Below are 26,485 nucleotides of genomic sequence, written 5' to 3'. Positions count from 1 at the left end.
TTTAACTTCCTCTATTTCTCTGGCCCAATCCACCATTGTGATGCAAAGAATGGATACATGGTTTTATCAACAGCAGTGAAAGATTACATGCGAGTCCGAATATGCCTTTCACTACTCAGTTCAACTTGAACTGCTAATTACATATTAAAATCTCAGAATTCCATTTCTTACAGTACTTAGGAAAGGAACTCAGTAATGGCAGTGATGCAGAGTTTGTTATGGGACTGTGTAATTTTGAGTAAAAAACTTTCAAATAATTTGGATATGAGAAAAATAATCCTCTTTCTGAAAATAATGGCAAATAACATAGAATCATATCATCATTCAGGTTGGAAAAGACCTTTAAGATCACCAAGTCCAAGCGTTAACCCAGGATTGTCAAGTCCATCACTAAACCATGTCCCTAAGTACTGCATCTATGTGTTTTTTAAATACCTCCAGGGATGGTGATTCCACCACCTCCCTGGGCAGACTGTTCCAATGCTTGACCACCCTTTCTGTGAAGAAATTTTTCCTAATATCCAATCTAAACTTCCCCGATGTCCTACATGTGGACAGAAATACTAAGTTTTTGTTCTTGGATGACAACATGAAATTCCTGGAAAAGAGTGATCTAATCCTTAACTTGTATAACTGAAACTGCTCCAGAGGCTTTGGTGAGCCTACACTAAGTTACTCCAGGTGACCCGCTGCATAGGAAATTTGTTGAAAAAAATTTTTTTTTATTATTAATTGTCAGTCTTTAACTTTTAGCTGAATGATTCTATGGGAGCTCCAGAGAGGGGAACAGATTTAAAATCTCATAGCCAATCCAATGGATTAACTACGATCCTCCTTGCTACTCAGCCTAAAATATAATCAACCTTTTGCTTTTTTTCTGCTGTGCACTGGGTTTTGGTAGGTAGGTGGTCATTGTGCTAGTGCTCTGTACCAACTGACGAAATGGGATGCTCTCCGGATAACCCAGGAACCATGATTTCCAAAGTGACCCACAATGAATTTAGTTTCCAACATGCCGAGACCCTCATCGTACTTGCAATACTTACATTTTTAATGTATTAGCATAAGCCTCTTATTCCTGATCACATTACTGAACATAATGCCAAACAGATTGCTGCTATTGATTCTGCACTGCTTGTTTTGGGTAAATCAAATCAGCTGGTGTCAGATCTGTGCAATTTGGCACCTGCTTTTATTGGCTAATTACTGAAGAAAAGACAAACTTGTTACGGTACATGCTGCTATTTCAACTCCTTGCGGCAAAGGCACTGGCTCCCCTGCTACACAGTATGCCACACACTCTGTGCCGCATACTCAACATTTGTGCTTGAGGATGAGAAGCCTGCAGCAGGAGGATGGGGCTGAAGCCCAGGGGCAGCACTAGAGCAGCTGCCCAGGGGAGAGAGGCAGGAGGCAACAGGGTGATGGCCAGGGGCTCAGGGACCGGCTGCCAGCTGCCCTGGCAGTGCTCTGTGCAGGCAGCAAATCAGACCAGGGCGGTTTACTGATGGCGTAAGACAGCAAACAAGGGGAGTGAGGAACTTCAGCCAAATCCAAATAAGATTGAGAAAAGTCTCCTGATTTCAAGGCTTATTTGCGTCTCCCACTGTCTGCTGTTTTCTCATCTGTATTAACCTGATGCTGACATGGTGCTCGCAGATGAGCACACCTGTCATTCCTCCCTCCTTTGACTTTGGCTGTCATGGCCACCTTCAATGACACAGCACATTACACAGTAGCTCAAATACACTTCTAGGGTTTCTTTGCCCAGTGGTAACTGTAAAATTAATCCTGTTCAAATGGCTTATTTGATTCAAATGACTTACCACTCTCTTGATGGTGCCTCTGACCTAACCGATACGTGTAAAGACAGACAGCGCCACAATGAAGAGACTGATGTCAAATTAAAATGTTCTGGGTTCCTTGCTTTGCAATTTAATTTTATAGACCATTCTGACACCTTTAAAATAGAAGGCTTCTCCCTGTTTTGGATTTTTAACACCACTTTTACTCAGAGCTTGCAACTTTTTCCTAACATAGCATCAAAAAAGAGGCAGGTAATTCACAGGTACCACTGGCATCACTGGTTTACAGTACCTGGCTGCAAGTGACCTGGGGATAACAATAGTAATTCTTGTCCAGTCCTCAAAGTCTCCTGTGTGATACACAGTTGGCTCGCTCAGCTCCCGGGAGCTTCCCTCGCATCCTTTTGTGCCTGGAGATGCAGGGTAGCAGCCCTCCTTCACCAGTGACCAGAACAGCCCAGCATCGTGTGAGTACTGAAGCAGAACAGGAGCAGAGCTGCTGTATTGGTTGGTGCACCCAATGTTCAGCTGCAAAAAAGCAGAACATGAGATAAAAACTGAAGAAACCTGTGCTGTTATTGGTTTATTGGCTGCAAACCACCTTTGACTTTTCAGTTTGGGAGGCTTAGTGCTCTGAATACTTGCTTTGAACCGTGCTGGCAGTGATGCCTGGAGTCTGTTTCCTACACATATATGACATTTCTCAGTAAAAATTCCCATTATTCCCTTCATTAAAATTGCTGGGTTCAGCACACCAAAATGTGCAAAGAACTTTTCAAATGTCCTGGCGCATAGCAGGCCACAAACAGCAAACTCTGTGCAGGCACCTACATGCCCAGGAGTGGGAAGAGCTGTATCCTTGGACACCCGTCCCATCTGCAGTCCACCCAATGTGCCCAGAGGATCAGCTTGACTCACAGGTCCCCCCTGCCTTGGGCTGCAAGCCCTGACCACAGCCTAGTCACTGGCCTCGCAGGAATGATGACTGGGAGTTGATGCTACAGTTTGGGTCCCCAGAATATGAAAAAATTGCATGAAGTAGAAAAAAGCATACTAAAATGTGAAATGAGAATGTAACCAAGACAAAAATCAACTGCTGAAGTTTTCAGTTTCATTTTTCAAGCTATCAGAAAAATATTAGTTTTCATTATTTTATTGCAGAAATTCTACTGGAGAAATCCTAATTTACATTTAGAATGTAAAATGTAAACCAAAAATCATTCACGTAAAATGAAATTATTTTGGCAATTACTGCCTTTGAGTTTATCAATGCAAAATGATTCCAGGCAGCTATTTAAAATGGAAATTTGACAAACTTAGGAAACCATTTAACCATATGTTTAAAATTAAAGCATGCAAATAGGACTGACACATTTATGTGCAGGCCAGTTTAAAAGCTTTCCAAAAAAGAGAGGAGTATAAATTCAGGCCTTCAATAATAGACTTTATGAAGAAGAACTCACTGTTCTCTGATACGTTGTTTATGCTTTGTATATTTATTTTATATATATTGTAAACATATATAAAGTTACATAAATATAAATTAAAATATAATATATATTTTGTATATTTACATTGCCAAGTGTTTCAGTGATGAAAGGTGTATGAAATATTTTTAAGTATTGCTTTTTTAGATTAAACAATTTTTGAAATGCTGTTGATCATCAAACCTGCAAAATGGAGACTTAGTCACTGAAGTAGAGGCAAGTGGTAAAAAGGCAAATAGCATCTTTTCCAGGCTAAATGGTACTTATATATTGAAGTATTTTTGGATTTTAGACAGTTTAAACTACAAGCAATACTGACTCAGAAACTGTACTGCAATCCCTCAGTTTGTATAGCATTTCATTAGCATAACTTTCAGATGAAATGAGATTATTTTACAAATCCCATTATTTCTAACTAACTTTCCTATTTATAGAACTGTGGGAATTATATTTGAAAAGCTGCCTGTAAACATCTGATCTCTTTAATAATTCCACTTGTAAATTATTCAGTGTCTGTATCCACCAATTATGTAAGGACCATGTATTTGTGGTGAGCTCATTAAAATTGCATTGCAACCAACCTCCAGAATTCACCAATGGGATTTCATTATAAACTCAATAAAATTTTGATTAGGGTTCAGAAACAAGTGCTTGTCAAAGCAAATACACTCTCTTTGGAGCCCATATTCTGATGTACTGTCAGACCACCGAAATTTTTGTAAGCCGTTTAAAAAAGAAAATGATAATTGGAGCCCATATTTGTTGACACAATAAAAGTAAATTATATGAAAAATCGACACTGGAGCACAGAGCAGCTTGTAAGTCCTTAAATAGTTTTAAATAAAAAAAATATACACAAACTACATGGCAGCTTTTGTAGTCACAGAGCCCCAGATGGGATAAATCCTTTTTTCCCTTGACAGTGCAGTACCATTTCCTAGTACTGATTCAAATATAGTGACAGTCACTTCAGCCCACTTCTGAAATGTGTTGAAGAACAAGCTTTAAAACTTCTCCAGAGGGGTAAAAGCTCTCCTGCACCAAGGTTTTGGCTGTCCTTCTAGAAAGCAGCATGATATTTTATGCTGTACGCATTCATACTTGTGCTCTTCACATCTTTTTACACAGTGGTATAATTTATCACCTTTTTTTGAACTGTGGCCCCACTGACATCTTGCAAGTATTGTCTAAAGGCAGTTTTACTGATATTCTGCAGGGATTTTTGTTTAAGGAATACCTTGAACTGCAGAACGTATCCAGGCTTCAGAGTTAAATCTCGAGTCACTGCAAACCGGTCTCCATCTGATTTACCAAAGAGCATGGCAGAGGGGGTGGCAGAGCAGAAACTTTCATTTTTGGTCATCCCTTCATTGGCCAACATTAACCATACGCTCAGCTGGTTCATAGGGTAATCAAATGCTGGCTTTTCATAAAAGTTCTGTTAGAAATGAAAAGGAAAGCAACAAATACTATCACCTTGAAGTGTGACTCCAGAATAATTCCCAAAATGATCAGCTTTCATATTTTGCAATCTGTATTTTCTGTCATTTTCAAAAAATTGTGATTTCTAAAATGTCTTTCTTGACTTTTTGAGGAGGTACATGATTACATCCTCTGTCACAAAGATTAGGAGCCTGATGGTTCTGTGATAAGGCCCAGGTTATTCTCACACAGACAGACACAGCTGTGAACACTAGAGCTGTTTCTTTAAATACACCAAATGTTTTCAAAGACAGTTATATCAAAGAAAAGTCTACTAACAGAGAGGATGGTTCCTGTTTCATGCGGATGCCCACAGCCTACTCTTGCTTATTACCTGGGGTAAAGTGGGATTAACAACGGGAATGATGTGCTTCTGCTTCTCTGACAAAATGATGATGTCATCGATGGCCCACTGATCATATCCTTCTCCTGAAAACACGGGCTGCCACCAGCGAAACCTGGTGCAAGGTGTCTTGGCTGCAGCTGGCAGCTCAAGATAGACAAACCTGAAAAACAGAAATTCAGCAGAACTTCAGTGAACACAGTTTGTAGAGAGATGGGAGAAATACCACTGAACAGGGTAAAGAGGCTGGAAAGCCCGTATCTATCTTACATGTAGAAGTCCTCAGAAATCTTCTATGTATCTGGATACCTATTTATAACACTGCATACCAAGAAGCTTTCTTTGTCCTTCTTGTCTGTGGAGAATGTAAGCTCTTTAAGACAATGGCTATTTTTTACTCTTTATTACTATATTGACTACCACAATAAGGAACTGATTTGAACTCTTCAGCTTTCAATTAAACTGTTCAGCTGATTCATGTTCAGCAAGTCTTAACATTCTTCTGGTGCCAGCAAGTAACAGTGAAATATGCTGGCAAAAATAATTTCTCATTGTCTTCTGCTGGGTGGTCCTATTTGTAGACAAAAACGTCCTTCTCTTACAGTGCAACAGATTATGTAGCAGAGTTTTCTGTTGTGGATAAAAATATTTCAGCCTTCCTATATGGATCTTCATAAAAGAACTTAAGGTCTTCTCAGTTTGCTTTATGCTCAGCTTAGGAAACACTTTACGAAAATGACATTAAGTAAAAGCTGAAGTTTCATACCTAAATCACACCTACATTAAAAGGTACAATAATCAGTTACTTGTTCAGTCCTGTTTCAGACATCTCACATCTATGCATTTATACATCTATTCCTTCCAGCACTCTTTCTCTATATCACGTTATTTTGTACCACGGACCCTGCTTCGCTTGCTGGTTAAGACAGAGAGATGTGAAGAAATTGTTTAGGGCTACAAGGAACCTTCTTTTCCAGAGGATTCCTAGATGTACATGTTGGAAAATAAGGATTTGGAAAGTAAGATCTGGACCACTTTTGAAGCACCAGAAAAATAACTATGCAAATCAATATTCAGTAAGGACCATCACTCTTGGTTACTCAGAAGGGCAAATGTTTTGTCTAAAAACAATGTATTGGATAGTCCAGTGATGAAGGTTTCAGTATGTAGCTTCTTCGTTCCATGTGTCCTGTAATTTTGACGAAGTAGAGGTTAAACCACCTGCCCTGTGGATGAAGGGAAGGTGTTTTTTCTGGATTTTAACATCCTTATGGACAAATTGTCCAGCTGTGGGATGAGTGGGTTCATGGTGTGCTGGGTGAAGAACTGGCTGAAAGGCAAAGCTCAAAGTGTTGTGGTGAATGGGGCTACATCTGGCTGGTGACTGGTCACCAGTGATGTTCCTCAGGGTTCATTTCTAGGGGCAGTCCTGTTCAATATATTTATCAATGACCTGGATGCAGCAGTTGAATGCACCGTTAGCAAATTTGCTGACGATACCAAACTAGGAGGTGCTGTTGACTCTTTTGAGGGACAAGAGTCCTTACAGAGGGATCTAGACAGTTTGGAACATTGGCCTGCGATTGATGGGATGGAATTTAACAAGTCCAGATGTTGGATTCTGCACTTAGGATGGAGTAATGCCAGGCACAAGAATAAATTGGGAGAGGAGTGGTTGGAAGAGCAGCTCTACAGAAAGGGATGTCGGGGTGCTGGTCAACAGCAGGCTCAGTACAATTCAGCAGTGCAGTGTGCCCTGGCAGCCAAGAGGACAAACCACATCCTGGGGTGCATCAAACACAGCATAACCAGCTGGTCAAAAGTGGTGATTATCCCACTGCATTCAGCATTGGTGCGGCCTCGCCTTGAGTACTGTGTGCATTTCTGGGCCCCACAATTTCAGAAGATCCTGGAATACATCAGAGGAGAGCAACAAACCTGGTGAAAGGGCTGGAAAGCACGTCCAGTGAGGAGCAGCTAAGGACTTTGGGCTTGTCTAGTTTGGAGAAAAGGAGGTTGAGAGGTGACCTCGTTGCTCTCTACAGCTTCCTGAGGAGGGGAAGTGGAGCGGGAGGTGCTGAGTGCTTCTCCCTGGGATCCACGGGAATGGTTCAAAGCTGCATCAGGTGAAGTTTAGGTTGGACAATAGGAAGCATTTCTTTACTGAGAAGGGTGGCCAAACCCTGGGACAGGGTTCCTGGGGAGGTGGTTGATGCCCCAAGCCTGTCAGTGTTGAAGAGGCATTTGGACAATGTCCATAGTAACATGCTTTATCTTTTGGTCAGCCCTGAACTGGTCAGGCAGCTGGACTAGATGATTGCTGTAGGTCGCCTCCAACTGAAATATTCTATTCTATTCTGTTCTGTTCTACCCTATCCTAAACAAAGTGAAATGAGTTTGTATTTCCAAGTGTCTACATCACCTTTAGAAAAGGACAGTTTGCTGAGTTACGGAAGTCCTTCTGAAAACATTGCTCATTGCAATGCAAAATGACAAGATGGGAAGATAAAATTATTTACATCTAGAAAGATGTGAACTATAGATAATAGAAATCATGTTAATACTTATGTAGACAAACTCAATTTAAATTTTCACTGACAGGCTCTCTTACAGCAAATTTGAAATGCTGAACATAATATAGTCTCCTTCAATACTTCTTTAAAGGAGTTTTTGTTGTATGTGACATTTATAGATGTTCATTAGATCTGAGACAAGAGACAGAGGAAATAGCAGATTTCTATACCTCTTTTGGGTAAGTTCTGTACTTGCTTACTAATGTTTTGCAGATATTAGCATTTCAGTCATGTTTCACATGGGAGGTGAGTGACTGGAAACTTTCTATTTTACTTCATTATTTTTAAGGCCCACTTTCATTAGATTTTTCCATCCTAGTGACAGCAGTAGTTTACTTTGGCAGCCTGGAAAAGTTTCCATATAATGACAGCTTTTAAACGTTATAACTTGAAATTATTACTCATGTTTTCATAAATTGAGAAATAGGTGTTTTTTTAAAAGCTGATGCAGTACAGATTTAATTTAGAGCAAAATTATACCTGGGTTTGCTGAAGTCAGAGAAATACATTTCTGCTAGCAGCTGCCAGTTGATACCGCCGTTATTGCTGTACTGCAGCAGCACACCTTCTTCTCTGCTGTCCGGTTTATTGCATGAAGAACTGTCTCCTCCTATCTGGATGTAAAACTGGACAAAATCCACCCAGGTTGTATCCAAATCCCAGCTTACCAACTGTCTTTTTCCAGCCTACAATATAAAGAACAGAGAGACAATAATAATATTATATATATCACTTTCACTATGAATAGACGTTATTTAAAGTCCAACAGATGAATATTGCACAGAAAACTGCACAACACGGAGGACACTGAATTCTGTGTTAACATGGAATGTTTTTGCCTTTCACACAATGATTCTGCTTGGCCATTCTTTATGTCTTAATGACCATGTTGTGATGCCACAAGAATTTTTATTATTATATTTCAACACACAATGCAACTTCACAGCACAATTTCCACACAGCTGTTTCATCTCATTCTTTCAAGGCCCCAGGTACCTTCAGAAGACAAAAAGCAGATGCTGGGTATCCTGAGTCAACCAGGGGTAAATTTTTAAGTATTCAGCTTTTTAATCATAAAGCAGTAAAAGGACATTTCTGCAGTCTCATTTCCCCAGTCGAAACTTGCACTGTGTAGGGTTACCCAGTCATCTGAAATTATAGCCCCTATAATACCTGTTGCTTGAAGCCCATCTCCTACAGCAGAACAAGGGAGTGGCATTTTCTTTTCATGCCTTGCCTGAGTAGGACTTGTTCCTATGCAAAACTAAGGCTTTTTCCTAGCAAGTGTTGTAAATCAGGAGTCTTTCAACTACAACCTCTGGATTTGGTTTCAGGTTTACCTAAGCATTAAGTGAGAGAAAAAAGAGCCTCATAAATTTTAGCGAACAGCTTTTCCAAGGACGTTTTTGAATTCTAGCAGGAAACAGCTCTTGGATGTCTATGCTGTGGTCAACATGGTCAGTCTCTGCATGTTGGCAAAGGAAGGCAGAGTATATTCAGCTAAAAAAAAGCTTTAAGTTTTAAAAGCCTTTTATTGTAACTGGAATTAGCCTGTTCCCCTCTTCCCCTGTGCCCTGGTGCTTGAGGCTGAGCTTGTGGATTTGCATATCAGCAGCCTATGTGATATGAAGCTGCCCATGCTGAGGCAGGACAGAGGTTCCCACAGAGGTGGCCCCCATGCCCCACGCCTGGCACAGCCCTGCAGCGACACAGCGCTGTGCCACCGCAAGCTTTTATAGGTAGGGCAAAGCCAAATATGTGCAGCTGGAGGGAGGCTGCAGGGATCATACTTTGCATTCATTAAAAGTAGCTGCAACCTGGCACTGCTCCCCAAAATGGATCAGAACTGGCAACACGCCTAGTATTCCTAATTCCCTAAAAATCATGGGTTCCTGTCCATCTCCGAGCACAAAAAGGTACCTAAAAGGAAAACATGGCTAAGTTATAAAATGATGCCTATGTTTTAAGTAATATTTATGGTTTTCTCTGGCTCACTTGTACATTCATGACCCTTCTGAAAAATTTCCAGACAAATCTGAGATAAGCAAGTGACGTGATCTTGCTGGACATAAGTAACAAGATTTATGGGCTGAGATTTAAAATATCATCTGTGGGTTTTAATAAGATGATATATGAATTTTAATCCTGTTCCACTCACCACCTCTTTCCCCTTTCTACCTAGTTCAGGGTAAACAGATAAATACTACTTGCTTGCTTTCTCAGAACATTTTACTTTGCTGATGTTGCAGGCTGAGTTCATAGCTCATTTGCAGACCCCACCAAACAGGCCACGTCGCACTCCTAGACTAATTTCTGGAAGCTGAATGCTTGTGCTTTTGAAACTTGGTTAGCTTGCACCACTGATGAAAACTAAAACCCATGAAGAATCCTTTGACCCTTGGAAAACTCATTTAGGATACAGTCATATTGATTTGATCTTGAATTATGCCTGCTGTTTTGGTTTATTTGGTGGTTTACCCCTAGGAGCACAGCTTTCCTGGGTGGTGCTGTGAGAGTGAGATGGGCTGAGTTTTGGGTGCAGCCCCAATCTTCCTGGTGCAGCCCCATGTGGCTAATACTGGCCAAAGTGACACTGATAATCTTTTGGTAGTTTGCTTTCACAGCTTCATTTGGAGATCCGTAAGAATTTGAAATTATCATCATCAAATCAAACCATTGATAATAAAGATGCAAACACCCTTGCTGCCCCACGGGTAGGTGTATCCCAGCTGGCTGTGGGTACCCAAAGTATTGACCTGCCGTGGATCAAACTCTGGCTGTAAAACTATTCCAGGTGGGTTTTCCGTATCTACACCCCACAGCAGCTCTGCCTGCCAAAGGGTTAACCACAGAACCAGGTTAATTGAGAAAGGGCACAAGTGACATAAAACCTCTCAGGAATTGCAGGGGCTAACTGGAAGAGCTCTGTATTCTGAACACACCTACAATTGATTCAAACGAGTTGTAAAACAAAAGATAGAGGGTTGGCAGAATAAAGCCAACATTAATTCCGGTAGCAGTAATTGATTATGGCAGTAAATATTAGACATTCAAATAAAAAGTGGCTATTTGAGCAAATGAAAAGAAATTGAGCCTGTGAATATGAGCTCCCAAAACAATACACAACTGTTGGGCAACTATAAAAATAATTTTTTATTACCTACCAGCATGGCCACTATATGACTTGAAAAAGATCTAAAAAGAAGTGAAATAAACCACCTTCTGTTGATGCCACACAGACTGCTACTACTCAAGAAATGAATGATAACCTAACCCTTAGAGATCAATAGAAAGAAGCTAGGAATTTCTAAATGAGTTTTTCACTCCTCCTTAGCAAAAATCAGAAGAAAGATCATAGCAGGTTAATTCTAATTTAGCAAACTACTTATGAGAAACTTGGCATAAGGAACTGAGCCAGAAGGAAAAACATCTAACAGAGAAGACAATTATATAAAAAATCCAATTATCACAATTAGCTAGTTATACTGATTGGTTTATTATGAAATTTTCAGCACAGAGCTGCATTTCCAGGGGAGCTGGATGTGAGACTATGTAGGAGTGCCGAAAATTATTTGATGGGTTAGATTTTTGTAATGAGGTGAACAACACACAATTATACAGCATTGCATATTGGGTTATCCTTCTGGGACTAATCTGGCTTTCATGACAGCGGTGGCAGTTTGATCAAACCTTTAGAAGAGAAGCACATAGCTGCGTTTATACTCTTCCTTTCAATTAAGAACAAAATCCAGTACTAGACTCGAGAAGCAACAATAAAAAATAATTCTGTGATTACAACCCGTAATCTTACATCTGGTCATAAAGATCTCTTTTTATTTTAGTTATAATTGTTATTAGTTAGCAGAATTCCCTATCTCTCTTTCCTGCTCTATTATTTTTGTCTGCAAAGCATCCAAGTTATACAAAAGAGTATGCTCCTACAGGCTAACCACTTCCTTAAAGTCTGGCGGCGTTGCTTTTTCAGAAGTTGTTGGTCCTGTGACCTCCGATTAAGCTGCCTGTCCCCTGGAAAGCAAACCTTTCTCCATCCCTTTCCCACAACAGTACAGAAAAAACAAATGGGAGCTGCTGGAAGCTGAGAAAGTCTTAAAGCAGTCTTAAGTCTTAAAGCAGAAAATGCACAATTAAGACAGTATGAATGTATACACTTCCCAGCGCATTGACAATTTACTTCCTTCCACTACAGCTGATATTTCTTGAATACATTATGCGTGTCTTTCCCTACTTCTTTTGATTGCTTTGTTCTTCACCTGCAGAGCACAGCTGTGCTGTTTAAGGCACTTCTCATACTGCATGCAGCTTTCTGCCACCTTCCTTTTCTTTGCCACACAACCGCATCACGCTCCATTCAAACCTACAGTATGTGCCTTTCTCAGCCTCCCATCCCTCGTTAGTACCTTGTTGAAGTACAGTGAGGAGCCAGAGGAGATGACCCCACAGCCTTCTTCAGGCTTGACGATCTCTCCCCCAATAATTTCCTGCCACTCTGTCTTCAGGCTGTCTGTGTTCTCGAAATCAGACATGACAGTCGAAGGAAGGGGATTTTCAGGCTGACATTCAGTACCCCGAAACCCCAAGTCACACCTGCAAGGAAGTGTAAATGTAACAAGCTTTTAAAGACTTTATTTGGCACTGGTAATTACTTAAGGTGGTGCACTGTCCTTTAAAAATGAGATGTGAAATAAAAAAACATTCTAGGATTGGAATTTTGGATCCTGGCAACAAACTTGAGTAACTGTATAACGGAAAAAAGCTAAAAACCTCTAAAAAGCTAAATAATAAATAATATAATTACTTTAACGTAGTAATTTATATAAATTTAGTTTTATAATTTATGTTTTATAAAATGAATACAATGTGTTATATTTATTCATCTTATAATAATTTATATTTAAAAAATTAAATAAAAATAAAATTAATAATTAATACACAATAAAAATATAAAAAAAATGAAAAATTAAAAAGCTTAAAGAAGTTTCTAAAAAAACCCTGTGGTGTCCAGAAAGTTTAAATCTATAGTCTGTACCCTTGGTATTGCACCCAGTCTGACAAAGGCTGTCAGGCAGTGCTGAGCTGGTCCCTGGCATCCTTCTGATCCCCAGCAAAACAGCTCCAGCACTGAGCTGATCTTTGCGGTCCTTGTGGGAAGGGCTAGAGGGGCCACAAGGACACCTGCGGCAGGACAGCCCTGTGCCACTGAAAGCTATTCTGATGCCTGGATCTACCAAGGGTATGGGTTCTTGGACAGAGAGGTGTGGAGCAACTGGTTGTTAATGTTGCTTGAGTAGTCTAACCCCCCCCATGGCTTTTATTTTTTAATGCTTAATCTAAAAATAAGAACAACGGAGCAGGGTGCGGGGTGGGGAAGCAAAATAATAGGATACCTGAAGTAGCAGGAGACCATTGTTAAGTGGAACTGGCAAATGCTTTATACCTGCAAACGCCGTGGTCACACCAGCCATGTCCGCTGCACATGTTTGGGCACTGCTGTCCGATGTAGATGTTGTCTAAGGCCCATTCATCTTGGGCTGTGTAGTAGCACTGACTCCAGCGGAAACGTGTGGCGCTGGACCTTAAAACCAATAACAACACTTTTATTTGCAATTCTTTACAGAACTGTAGGAAAAAAGATGCAACTATAAAAAAAATAAAGTAAGGTGTTATCACAATCACAGCTCAGTCTCCAAAGACTGGCACAACCAAAGGCAGATTTTGGAATTGACCTTTTTAGATGATGGACAGGGCTATATAATGGCCTTTCCATCATTAATGACATTTCTGAGGAAGGCTGCAGATGTGTTACAGGGCGTTTTGTGCATTATTTTAAGATAAACCTATCAATGAATATTATCAGATTTTTATTGAGTGCCACTCTGCAAGGGTCACAGGTTGCAAAACCAGAAAGGTGGATCTAGGGCATTAGTTTAATCACATTTTTGCTCACAATTAACAGGATATAAGTTGTGTAAAAAGGTTTCTTCTGATATTTATAATTAAAAACAACTATTAAATCAAAGTTCTTGAGTGTAAGCATTTCTCCTCTTTGAATACTGGCTATTTCCTTCAACACTAATTAACTGTTTTTTATTGGCTGTAGAATTTTTTTTTGTCAGGATGATTCTAAACTAGATTTTACTCACATACTACTGGTGACATTGCAATCACAAGTTTTTAACAAAGATCCTGTTTCATAGCACCTGTTTTTTTTCCCCATGGTTAATAGCTCACTCTTGGCCAACTACTGGAACAAAATCTATAATACCCAATGTTTAATTCATACATTCATACATGTATTTTGAATACATTCATATTAAAAAATAATTCATACATTATATGTAATATATTTATATTTTTATATATATATAAAACTAAGCTCTGGGTATTTCTGATATTCTTCAAGCAGAATACCTTGCTCTAGTTTCTCCTTTCTAGTTAAAATTTTTCTCTTCAACAGCTTTATTTTCTTTATTATAGTGGGGTCAGGTAACATATGTATTAAAAAGTGCTTGGTGTTGGTCCTCTAGAGATTGTCCAGTGCAACACTGTCATTTTCCATGCTGAATGACTCCTGCTAGCCAACCCCAGCCTCACATCCACCACCCTCAAAAATCAAGGCTGGAGAAGAGATTGAATTATGAGAAGACGAATTTTTTGTCACTGCTGAGCCTTTCCAACCTGCCCTGCCAACCTGCGCACATCCAACAGGTTACAGGCACTGGCTAGAGGCAGCTCCCAGCTGGTAGGCGCAGGGATCCTCCAATCTATGCTTGTGCCAGAATGAGATTAAGATAAATATGTTGCATGTGAAGTGAAACAAAGACGGGAAATCATTCATTTTCATGCAGCAAAAGGGGCTGTGCTGGCTGCGTGATGCATCTGGGAAAAAAGGGGTGGGTGGGGGCAACGTGGGTGCTGAGGCTGGGTTGCAAAGCTATGTAGGGGATGGACAGGGAAGGCAAGTTTGACTGTGGAGAATTAAAAACCAGACTTTAAAATGGGACAGGCCTATGCCTGGCCAAGGGCTGACTAGACAGGCTGTGGATGAGAAGCAGGAGGTTCCTACAAGAAGTAGGAGTTTCTTTCCTAGCCCGTTTCTGAGCTGTACGGCTATGTTATGATGGCACAGGATGTAATGCTGTTACTACAATTCAAGACAAAGAGCCCTTCCTCCTACCCCCAAAAATTTATGTAGAATAAGACCTATTAAAGTGAATATTATAAAGGTGCCTGAGCCACCTGCTCACATGTATGGAAATAGAGAAGTGGATAAAGGAGGGCTGTGCAGCCACAATGAACAGTACAGCTGAGCAGGTCATGTTATAAGGACACAAAGATTAGTTTAGTACACGTTTGGAGAAATTTTTAAAACACCAATTTTGAATTTCTTTAGCAAACAAGTGAAGCTGTCCAAAGGCTTATTTTTAATTGGAATGACCCCTGTTTGTTTTAAATATCTGCTTGATATTGCAAATACTGTAATCATTTTTACAGCACGCAGAGCTAATCTGTGGGGGCAGATCTGCTGATTAAATACTCCCTCAGGATACAACGTATTGATGGGTTACATTAAAAGAGCTATGAATTATCCATTAAAAGTGCACAATGCCAGTAATCTGCACATGAAGGACTTCCTAAGCTTGCATAGGCACAACGGACAGTCCATATTCACCACGATTATTTACTGTTTATTTTTGAAGTGCTCTGAAGTCAGCTTGTCAGGTTGGTGGTGGCGTTCATGTTCGCTACAGAACATCAACAGCACCGCAGAGAGCCCAGAGAGGCTGTGTGCTCCGGAGGGAGTGCTAACACCTGGTGTTAACTCTCATGTGGGCTGAGCAAAATAACAATACTGAAACCAAAGAAAGGTTTTAGAGCAGGCAACGCGCCCCCAGCCATGACCTCCCAGCACAATAAAGTCGCGTCATGTTGTCTGCCCAGGTGACAGGAGGGCATGCCTTGCGGCCAGGCTTCTCCAGTTTTTGGTAGGGAAGGCATGTGGGTAGAGGCTGTGACTGCAGCCCAGGGGTATCTACACAAATTGGGGGGTGGGAGGGGGGGATTCACAGTGACAGAGGGGTAATTTTGCCATCCCATGGAAGTCTTGTGGTGCCCAACAAGTGGCGGTGCTGCCTGGATGCAGTTCCCCATGCTGCTTGGTGTGGCGTTGGTGGCATTTCCTCAGCCGCTCGCTGGCCTCTGCCAGGCGCAAACATCCCTGCAGGGTGGCTGTGGGGGTTCATTGTGGCGGGGTTTGGGGCACCCCTCACACCCACCCTACGCAAACAGCGGGGAGAGCCCACCCACAGGTAATAACGATGCACACCTCTGTGCCCAGGGCAGCACCACAGCTGAAACCCCACGGAGAAGACCCCTGTGCAGCACTGCTGCGGGGCTGTTCCCTGGGCTGGGCCTGCACTGGCAGGCATGGAGGCTGGCAAAGGCTGGCAGCACAGAGGCCGGCAGCACGGAGGCCGGCAGGCACAGAGGACAACAGAGGCCGGCAGCATGGAGGCTGGCAACACAGAGGCCAGCAGGCACAGAGACTGGCAGCACAGAGGCCGGCAGCATGGAGGCAGCAGGCATGGAGGCTGGCAGGTATAGTAGCTGACAGCCTGTGCTGGGGCTCGCCTGGGTTTCGCCTCAGCAAAATGTTTCCCTGGGCAGGTTCAGTGTCCCGCTCCCGCTGCCGGGCTGGCCACCCCACCAGGCACAGAGCACAGGGTCACGTGCCGCTGGAGCGGTTCTGCCTTCCTCCTCGGGTCTCAGATGTTGGCTGCACGTCAAGCTAAGGGTGAGCTCAGCTCCCCTTGTTTCTTAGAGGCTCCCCCAGATGAATGCGGTGATGGCAGGAGACTTGTTTCCCTCATTTAAGGGAGGAGTTGCGTTGCCGCCTGGAGATGAACATGCAGCTGAAAAGGAGGTGTGTGCATTGGCTGGGCAGCTGGGGACTGTCCCTGGGGAGCAACATCTTAGCGGATGGGGGTTATTTTTAGCTTCAGACAGAGAAAGCTCTGCTCCAGGACAGCTTTGTGGCTGCGGCAATCCCATGGCCCCCGAGATGCTGCGGGATGAGGGGCTGCCCTCACCTTCCCACCCAGCCAGGCGGTCATGGGCAACCCGCGGAACGCGGGGCCGCCGTCACACGGCTGTGGGCCACAACAGCTCTCACAGACTCAGATCCCTTTCTGGGCATGGGATAGTGTGTGTTAAGCTGAATTCGCAACTGCAAAAGCAACGTGGCCGAAAGGCTGGTCCTGCTCACTGGTTTTGAAAGCTTTCCAAGGCTGCTCTTGCACCTTGAGGTAACAATGGCTTAACAGGATTATGCTGTTAAAAATGGTAATCAGCATTTTAAAAAAGCCATGTTAACTGAGAAAAGAGAATAAGGAGATGAGTGTCAGCTGCATTCTCAGTGATAAAATATCAGGTTTTTGGACAGTCACCATTTGGACACCTATTCAAACGAGAAGTACAGTATTGAGGAGTTATGAAAGCATTTTATTACAACCAAAATAAACTACCCTAGTTCCTCATATGTCTTCCCAGGTTTGTTCGTTGGGGTTTGGGTTTATTTTTATTGGTTGTTGGGTTTTTTTTTCTTTTTTTTATGCTACTGGAAGGCAATCTGGCTTTCTGATGAAATATCTAAGTTAGGCTGATGTCAAATAAAAGTCACTGTTGTTGTGTGACATTTTACATAAGCACAAGAAAATCATGTCCCAGATGTATTGTGAGTGAAATAATGTTCTTTCTGTTATAGACTTTTTCTGATATGTGGGTTAAAATAAAATCATTGTCTTCTCTCCTGATATTAAAACCCCTAATGATCTAATGCAAATTTGTAGCTGATAAAATTGTATTTGCTACCTTCTGAGTTACCGTAATTACATTTACCCAATTATCCTGAAACTCTCATTCAGTCATTAGGTGTTGATTTGTTTATGAAGTCAGCAACTGACAGCTGCTTGTATCTCATTAAGGCCTGTTCATATGTAAATGCATCCCATAAAACTGAAATTAATTTTCATCAGTGTTAGAAATGTTCAGTTCAAGTACAATACAATTTCAGTGAGCAGGTGCATATATTTCATTTCTCCAGTACAAGTCTCACTGTTGCAGCAGACCTCCTAACACCTCAAATCTCAGATAACACGGGGACCTTGTAAACCCATGCTTGCCAGATGCAGAACATCTACAGATGTGCAGAAATACCAGCATGCCCAGAAAGTTTTACAGGAGAAATAGGTGCTGTTTTTAACAACATCCTGGCTGCATGAGCACAGCACTGCAGAAGGAGACTACCTGTGCACCCAGGGTGCAGACCCTCAGCAAAGACGTGTGCGTGCTGGAATAAAAGCCCTGGCAATCATAGCAGGGCTGCATAGGGGTGTGAAGGCATGTCGAGGCTACCAAGGGCCAGAGCAAGGCTAATGAGACCTCAGTCCTCAGTCCTGAATCCTTATTTAGGTGGTTTATTCCCCTGAGCAGTAAGCACAGCGCAGGCTGTGTATTTGGCAGCCCTTGTCTTGTGAGGCTGAACCAGAAGGAAGGTCCTCAGAGACCCCTTTCCCTCCCCTCATTTTTGGGAAGGCAGATGACCTGGCTCTCCCCCTCTGCACTGTTCTTCCCAGCCATCACCAAATTTTTGCCCATGGATGGTTGTTGCAGGGGGGCATGGGTGGGGAAGGGAGAGGAGAAGGGGGGAGGACACCCTGAAGAAGAGCCCTGCGGTGAATATTTGCTACCAGGCCCCCGGGATTATGCCCTCTGTGTGGCCAGACTGGCAGAGCAGCTCTCCACGTCAAATGTTCACCAGTAACCTCCAGGTTTGTAAAGGCAGAAACTTGCCCTCAGTTAGTAAGGGAGCTTTACAAATACAAAAAAAATCCCCTCCCAATCTCAACCCAAAGGAGCAACTGTGCCCTTGGTCTGCTTGTTGCCAGTGAAAAGGAGGGGAAAAAAGAGGGAAAGTGGCTGAGATGTGTCTGGTGTGCCAGATTGCTTTTGGTGGGGAACATGCAGCCATCCTTCCTCTTCACCCTGATTACACCACAGCACAACACAGTCATACTGAACATGTGCTTTATGAAGAGCAAAGTAATGTTCAGTGGTAATTCGTACCTTAATTACAAACAAAACCCTGCTAACAAACAGGAATCCCTTCAGATACAAGATAGAGTGTGAAATAGTTATGATTTGTGTGCAGCATAAAACAGGAACCCAGCTATTATTTCATCATAATTTCTCCCCACAGTATCCTAAATTAAAATGGAATTATTTGCTTCTGTCACCTCATATGCTGAGGAAAATTACTAGATCCTAAAGAAAAAAAGGCCCACAACATTGGTATTATCATCAACTATACAGTATATAATAATAATTTTAAGTACAGTATATATCTCATAAATAAATTTTAAGATAACAGCCTACTCTTAGAGTATAACCTGCAAAATTGTAGACAGTTTTTAAACTCCTAAGTGCCTAAATAAACCATAGATTTTACAGCTGGTGGCACATAACAGCATGTAAGATTTAGTACATTATAGTCTAACTGCAAAGCAGTTATTTATAGGCTTACTTGTGCCATTTGGTATTATCTAACCTGATATACTTTAAGGATTCAATACTTGCCCCTGATGTTTTGCCTGGAAATAGGAAATTCTGAGTATTGGCTGTACAGTAAAAATGGCCAGTGTGTTGAATGAAGGTATCATCGTGGGGTGGCTGGTAGAAGTAGGTTGTGTTGAGGCCGTGGAGAGCACAGAAAAATGATGAAGGACAGGGAAATACAATGATAACTTAATCTGAGCAAGCTCTCATTGCAATTGCTGTGATGGATTCAGGTCAAACATAAGCAAAGTGTAAATCTAATTGGAATTACTTAATTCTCAAATGAAGGAAGCCCTGAAGATTATTGAGATATATGACAACTTTTCATTTGTACGTTATAATGAAGCTTTTAAAATAAATAATGGAAGAAATGACCTAGTTAAATAAAAATGTTAGGGCACACAAAACAAGTTTGATTAAAATAATATGAATAGGGTAGTGCTTTCTGATAATTTTTGTTGCTGTTTTTTGCAGAAGAGGATGTTATTTTTGAAGAAATGCTATAAAAAGAAACAAGAGGTAAAAAATTCCCAGAAATGAATCATTAGTTATTGTTTATACAAGGCTTTGGTCTGAAGATGTAAACAATAAGGAATGTGCAAAATAAAAATTAACAATCCAAATAAAGCCTTCCTCCAGTAGGGCATTTACAGACAAGCACCACTATTTTTGAAAGGGTCTGAACCTTATTAGAAGAGTCACAGTATGTATTAAAAACAATCCTAAACAATAGCTTCTGGTGACTTCACCATCATTTCACTCTTCTGTTATGTAAGGAAGGCATTTTATGTTAAATATCTGCAACAGGTTCAGCTCAGATACCCTGGCGCCCCACCCACAAGCATAAGTATGATCTACAGAGGACTTGATCTTTGTCACAGCAATTTAAAACTAGATGAATTATCTGCACTCTCAAAAAAATAAAAAAAAAAAGAAAGAAATGCTCACCAAGTCTTCTGTGGTAAAAGGACGGTGATTCTCCTCCACTGAGTAAATTCGCTGGAGTGGTAGATACTTGCTGATGTAAACTCCTGACAGCTCGGCATACTGGGAAGACATTCCTTGAAGTAAAACATTTGAAAACCAGATTTAACATTGAGGAAGAACTGGGGACAGAAGAAAGGGTTAAACATTCACTGAATCAGGAGCTTGTCTGGGCCCAGATGTTGGTGTGAAAGACCCAGAGGCAGAAAAATGCTGGCATGATGCAGAGAAATTTCTCAGAAAGCTAACAGTAGTACAATTGAGGATAGGAGAAAGCCATATGACTCATTTAAAGAGTTTAGCATTAATGACTAGCAATGCTCTGTTTCCCTCCATGAGATATCTAGCTCATTTTTTTCACAATTCTTGCCCTAATATCTAGCGCAGACTATGAAGTAAGTCTGCAAGTCCACTATGGAGTAAGTCTATAGAACTGACCTCCAAACTTTTATATCAGTCATTTTAGAGACCTACTTGTGAGCCCTTGCCTCTGGACTCTGGGTTCCCCTCGCTCCCTCCATCTGCAGTGGGAAGCAGCAGTAGCAACAGACATCGCTACACAAGAGCACCCAACCACGGTCTACTGAAGGTGCCACCAGAGGCCCATGCTCTGCAGATGCATTTACCTTTGATGCCTACAGCAAGTGGTGTAAATTCCCCTTGACTGCTTCTATGATTCTTTCTGCATTTAACTCCTAGATTCCTAGAGAGATCTGTTCCCCAAATTTTCTTTCTTCTTTTCAGAAAATCTGATCATTATCATGTCCTTTTTATACAAAATATAAATAAAGTCCATTATCCTGGCCTCTTACTGTTTTCTAGACCTGCCTTTCCCATGTTACTCCATTTTTCCATAATATTCCATTCATTTATTTATGTATTTCCAGAACAGCAACCAAAATTTTTATGCTGAGATTTTGATGAGGTATTAATGAAGTGCTTGAATGTTACTACTAACCTGTGCGCTCCTTTTCTAGCTACCCCTTCAGAGTCCCTTCTGCCACTACTGTCACAGCACAGCTCCTCCTGACCATCCCCACCTCTCTGAAAACCTTTCATTGTTCACTGCTGGACTCATGCCAGCAACATCAGGCAAGAGGGAGAGCTTTGGGACAGACACCTGCATGTGCAAGCAGCCTACTTTGACTGCTCTGAAACTAATAATAAAACAATAATTCTCTAAAGTAGTTAGAGCAATTAAGAATATTTTAATAGTTAAATTATATCTAATTTATATATATAAATATAAAAATATATAGTAATAGTTATATATTACATATGAAGAAGGGCAGAATGTATTTAACAGAGAAATTTATTGCCCAAATATCTTAGAGTATTAAATGAAGATCTGATAGCTTATTCTGTTTTGTTGGGGTTTTTTTTTCAGTAGATTTTCTAAAGGCTTAGTTTCCTTTCCAGCATTTTTCAAACATTTTTTGTTGATTCATCTCCCCTAGAAGATCTTACAAAACAGGATCTGATCAGTGCTTGTGAAGCAAACAAAACTTTCAAACATTTTAATTAATTAGTGTTTTGTGTATTTGCCAGATTACGTCCTTGAAATATACTACAAATAGCCTTCTCCATTACTCTTTTATCACAGCGACACGGGTGGTGTGAGAAAAATTATTTGGCTGCAAGTTCTTCTCTCTGAACTCAGCTCCACTGAGAGAGAAAAGGAGCACTAAAATCTGAAGGCAACTAATCTTCCATTGATGGCAAGGACAAACCCCAAACACCCACCACTAGGAACTATTCTTGGACACCATGATGATGCCTGCTAGGTATAAAGGACATGAACAATGTTTGAAATACAGTATTTATAGCTTTCCTCTGAATTCTGTTTAAGGTAAGAAAGCATTACTTCGATTTGCAAAATTTAAAAGTTCCCTGCTCTGCCCACCAAAGTAAACGTGGTGAAACACAACGTGGCAAACGGTAACAGGACAATGCTTTCATTGCTCATAGAAGATTTGGGACTGGACATTCAAATCCCTCTCTGAACCTACAGAGCATACAGTGAAAAGGCACTAGGACAGATTCCCTGACACCCTCTGAATCTGCTCGGAGGCAGCCCAAGGACCTTGGTTAGTTCACCCTGAGGCCACGGAAAGTCTAGCTTGACATCTAAGAGGGAAAACAAAAGCACAAGTTATGGCCAAATGTGCTATTCACATTTGTGCTGAGGCAGAGCTGAGCCACACGGGGGAATAGCAGCTAACACTGCTATTTGCACTTCTAGCAGAGACGGGGAAAGAGCTGGTCATTACGGCCCTGGACTGTGTTTGAACCAGGGAGGGGAGATGAAAGGCTCTATATTACAATCCCCCGAAGGAATGTGCTTTCCATTTATGAAATGGCTGCACACAAGGGTAGAAAGAATTTCTATCCATTTAAATTCCAGGAAACAGTAGATGCATTTTGCTTTGAAAAAAAAACCCAACCCAAAACAGCAGCACAGGAAAGATCTCAGCCATTACTCTGTAGCTCTGTCTAAGTGTGCCCCAGTTCTTTTCTCAGGCTTGGTTCGTTTCTGTCAGTTTTGTGTTTAAGGTTCTCAGATACCTTTCTTCCAAATATCATGAAGAACAGAACAGTTTAAATACTTCTATTGGTAATTTTGACTGACTTCAACTGAGAATTTCTTTATAGAAAGGGGAATGAGGGAAACATCTCCCTTTGTTCAATGCCACACGTGTATCTCTGATGATCTTTGTATAAGCAGAGTGTATGGAAGACAAAGGTCCTCGCTGCCAGCCTCACCTCCTGAACAAGGTGCCACGTGAGGCCATGGTTGGTGGAGTAGTCCAGTTTCACCTGGTTGTCCATATGAGGAGTAAATGCCTGACCGCAGCCCATCACCAAGTTGAACTGTATCATATATGAAGCTCCGATCTGCATAGACTGGGTCTCCACGTAGCGCATGCTAGAAGCTAACTTTGAATCTCCTGTAAAACTGAGAGATGTAAGGAGAGAATCAGGATCCATCTCCAAAATATTTCAGAAGGGAACATTAAGAATGGTTCTGGGTTAAACGCAGTGCTGCTTCTTTCTTTGTTCTGTAGATTGGCACATGGGACGAGACCATGCACAGAAGCATCTTTCTGTTGGTACCTTCTGCAAATTACCAGAGAGGCCTTGATGTATCCCAGAGTGTGAAACACTGAATTATTCTGTTAGTTCTTACTATATGCTCTTTGTATTAAGGATCACATTAGGATCAAGCAATGGATAATGTACAGAAAAAACAACATAAAGTTAATTCCCCAGGAGTGTCCGTTGCCTAAGGTCGTGTCACAGTAACAGCTGTAGTTTCATTCAAACACTGGACAGTAAAGATACGCTGCATTTAGTTTAAAATATTCGTATTTGATTGGCTTTTCATTCCACTGATTTTCAAGTGATTCTATATGCAATGCATTCATTGACTTGACTATGTTTTGGGATTAATATTGCCTATATTCAGCTTCTTTTCTGCAAGATACACTGATACAAGAGTTATATTATCCAGTAGACTGGAGAAGATAATTTTGTCAGTAGTAATGTTTGGAACAAACCAAGCCTTGCATACGGTACAAGGTACCCAGTTATCACATACATGGTAACACAACATATAGTTTTAAATTATAGGGTTATTTCAATTTAAATGCAGTTTTTTCTTCTATGCACTCTTGAAAAGGAAAAAAAAACCAACCCCAAACCAACAAATGCAAGAGAGGTATAAGAAGGAAGTAAGAACAACTACGTTTTGAATCCTGCACACTAGCCTTCAAATCAGAACGTTTTTAAGAAATTTCACACAGAATAAAAATCGCCTCCTTCTTAGTTTGAGATGTTTAGTTAGTGTCTTCAGAAGTATTGTAGTCCTTTCAGCTAAAACATTTTCTAAAACTGTTTTTAAATGTGAACAATTTAGGATAGGGATTGCATCTTTTTACAGAAAACAACTGCAAATTATCATGCAAAAATAAAAAGGTACATTCAGTACACTGATGACGGGAATAATCTAGTTCAAGGTTGCCCTTATGGTCGAGTAAGTTACAGTTTATCATCTTAAATAAGAAACCCTGATCTTTCAATACCATACAATAAAATATATTAGCTTCTACCCCTGTAAAGTTCAAGGTCATGACGAAGTCAGCATAAAGACTAGGAATACAAGTCAGCGTTACTTAGCACTCTTTTAAATTAATTCACTGACCCACACTCTTTTCTATAGTGTCCCTTCCAGAGGGTGCAGTTAAGCTAAGCCATAAATGTCAACATGTTACCTTAAAGTTCTAGAAGAAATTACTGAAAGCTGGCATTAGTTTTACCATTATCAAAGTGCTCTTACTTGGCAGTTAAGGTCTGGGCTCCTTTTTGCTCGCTAACCTTGCTCTCTGCAACTTTATTTCCTAAACGATGATCCAGTTCATGGCATCATATGAAACTAACCAGTCTACGTCAATCAGCACCACAAACCAACTGTGGATGGACATTCCCTGCACTGCTGGGGCACTGTCATGGACAATTGGACCAGAAGGCAGTAAGTCACCTTGGAAAACTGTATCACAACTGTTTGCTCTTTCAGTGAATGTTGTCAGTGTTTTTGTTCTCAATGGGAAGGATAATTTGATGTTGAGCAGAGGGTATAATGTCCATTCATCCGCGGTCCAGCTGGCAACTCATGGTTTGTGGCTTCATTGGTAGACCTGAATGCACCTCAGAAGAATTTGTTTGGATAATGCCTGAACTTATTTTTCTTTCAAAATTTATTTTATACTTTTCAAAATGACAAAAACCTGCAAATTTAGAAGTTAAAGCTGACTTGGACTGACAAAATTTTAATTTCTACAATGCAGTTTGAAATTTCATGGCTGATGTGGGAAAACAAAGTTTTACCAAAACTCTCTTGGGAAATCTGTGCCATTACAACCAGGCTCTCCAGGTATCAGTCACCTATGTGCAGTGTAATCAGCTGAAAGTTATAGGCAGCAATGCTTTGGAAAATGATCTGGCATTGCACACATAAACCTGCTCACAACACATCACAGTTACCTAAAGCTCATCTGAACAGAATAAAGGAATTGAAACTAAACAGTTTGATGAATTATCTGCCCAGAAGCTGTCTTCCCCAAAGTGATGGAAGACAAGTGAAGGACCGATATTCCGTATAGGCGCAAAGAAGTAAATATTTCCTTTTTTCTCTTTGCCTCCCCAAAAATTCCCTCTATTCAATATCACAGGTGTAAAACTAGGGAAAAAAACCTTAAACTGTCATCTTTTTTACAGGTGGCATTCAGGTGATGAGTAAAACAATTTAAGTTTAGTATTAATTTTCATTTAATAACTTACCCACTGGATATTATTTAATAACTTAGCCACTGGAAATTATACAATACATTAAATAAGCACTGTTTTAAAGGCAAAACAGCTCTTTAAAATGGATATTAAAGAAATGTGTAAAAGGAAGGTAGTGATGAGATGAAGACAATCTGTGATACTCCATAAGAAACTCTTTTAAGGGGAGGAAATCACATTACGGGTTCACAAAGTCCTTTATCATCCATAAATTGCCTCCAGCTGAACAAGGGTAACATTAAAGGTGGGGGCTCCACCTTACTTGCCACTTCCTCACTCTCCAGCTCTCCCGTGTCTGTGGTTAGGGGCATGCTCTTCTGCTGGAATACCAAATATTTCCTTTGTTCTGGGAGTCACGCAGCTGCATTACGTTTCCAGATTTTGTAAAAAGCAGAGTAACGTCCCTGGCGTAACAATAATTAACTAAAAAATCTTCAGAAATGAGAATGCAGAGGCTACATTTTTGTATAAGTATGTAGCTGTGAGTTGGTTTCTGGTGTGTACATAATTAGACCTGTGGAGGCGCAGGAACACAATACCCATAGGTGCCCTCAGAACAATTGCTCTCCCTCCAAGCACTGCCAACTAATTGGTACTTCTGGGAATGATATCACAGCCAATGTCAGCCAGTCTGTGCTGTTCCAAACTGCTCTGGGATCCCCAGAGTTACCATGTTTCAAGGCCGCTACTTTCAGGAATACTGAAAAGCCACATTGGATGCAGCTAGTTTTGTAAAGCTGTATTGACCGAGAATATTGACGTGATGGTCAAATGCTCACAGCAGCCCCAACTTTGCTTCCATCAAAAGCAGGAGATGTTTATGTCTTTTCACATCAC

The 26,485-nt window shown here is 41.0% G+C and overlaps 1 protein-coding gene across 2 annotated transcripts in view; it reads right to left on the bottom strand.

Moving 5' to 3' along the window:
* The window catches only part of RELN (reelin), a 298,002-nt gene that overhangs the window by 65,947 nt on the left and 205,570 nt on the right, over positions 1 to 26,485 (bottom strand). For both annotated transcript variants that reach the window (XM_056339923.1, XM_056339922.1), the window contains exons 21-28: positions 23,069 to 23,261; positions 20,270 to 20,382; positions 13,146 to 13,283; positions 12,109 to 12,295; positions 8,171 to 8,376; positions 5,109 to 5,280; positions 4,530 to 4,730; positions 2,098 to 2,333 (exon numbers count right to left, since the gene is read on the bottom strand). In XM_056339923.1, the coding sequence (XP_056195898.1) occupies positions 2,098 to 2,333; positions 4,530 to 4,730; positions 5,109 to 5,280; positions 8,171 to 8,376; positions 12,109 to 12,295; positions 13,146 to 13,283; positions 20,270 to 20,382; positions 23,069 to 23,261 (1,446 nt within the window). The remainder of the gene's footprint in view (positions 1 to 2,097; positions 2,334 to 4,529; positions 4,731 to 5,108; positions 5,281 to 8,170; positions 8,377 to 12,108; positions 12,296 to 13,145; positions 13,284 to 20,269; positions 20,383 to 23,068; positions 23,262 to 26,485) is intronic.

The sequence above is a fragment of the Falco biarmicus genome, chromosome 5 (genome assembly GCF_023638135.1).
Source record: "Falco biarmicus isolate bFalBia1 chromosome 5, bFalBia1.pri, whole genome shotgun sequence".
Lineage (NCBI taxonomy): Eukaryota > Metazoa > Chordata > Aves > Falconiformes > Falconidae > Falco > Falco biarmicus.
This window is presented reverse-complemented; position numbering and strand designations above follow the sequence as displayed.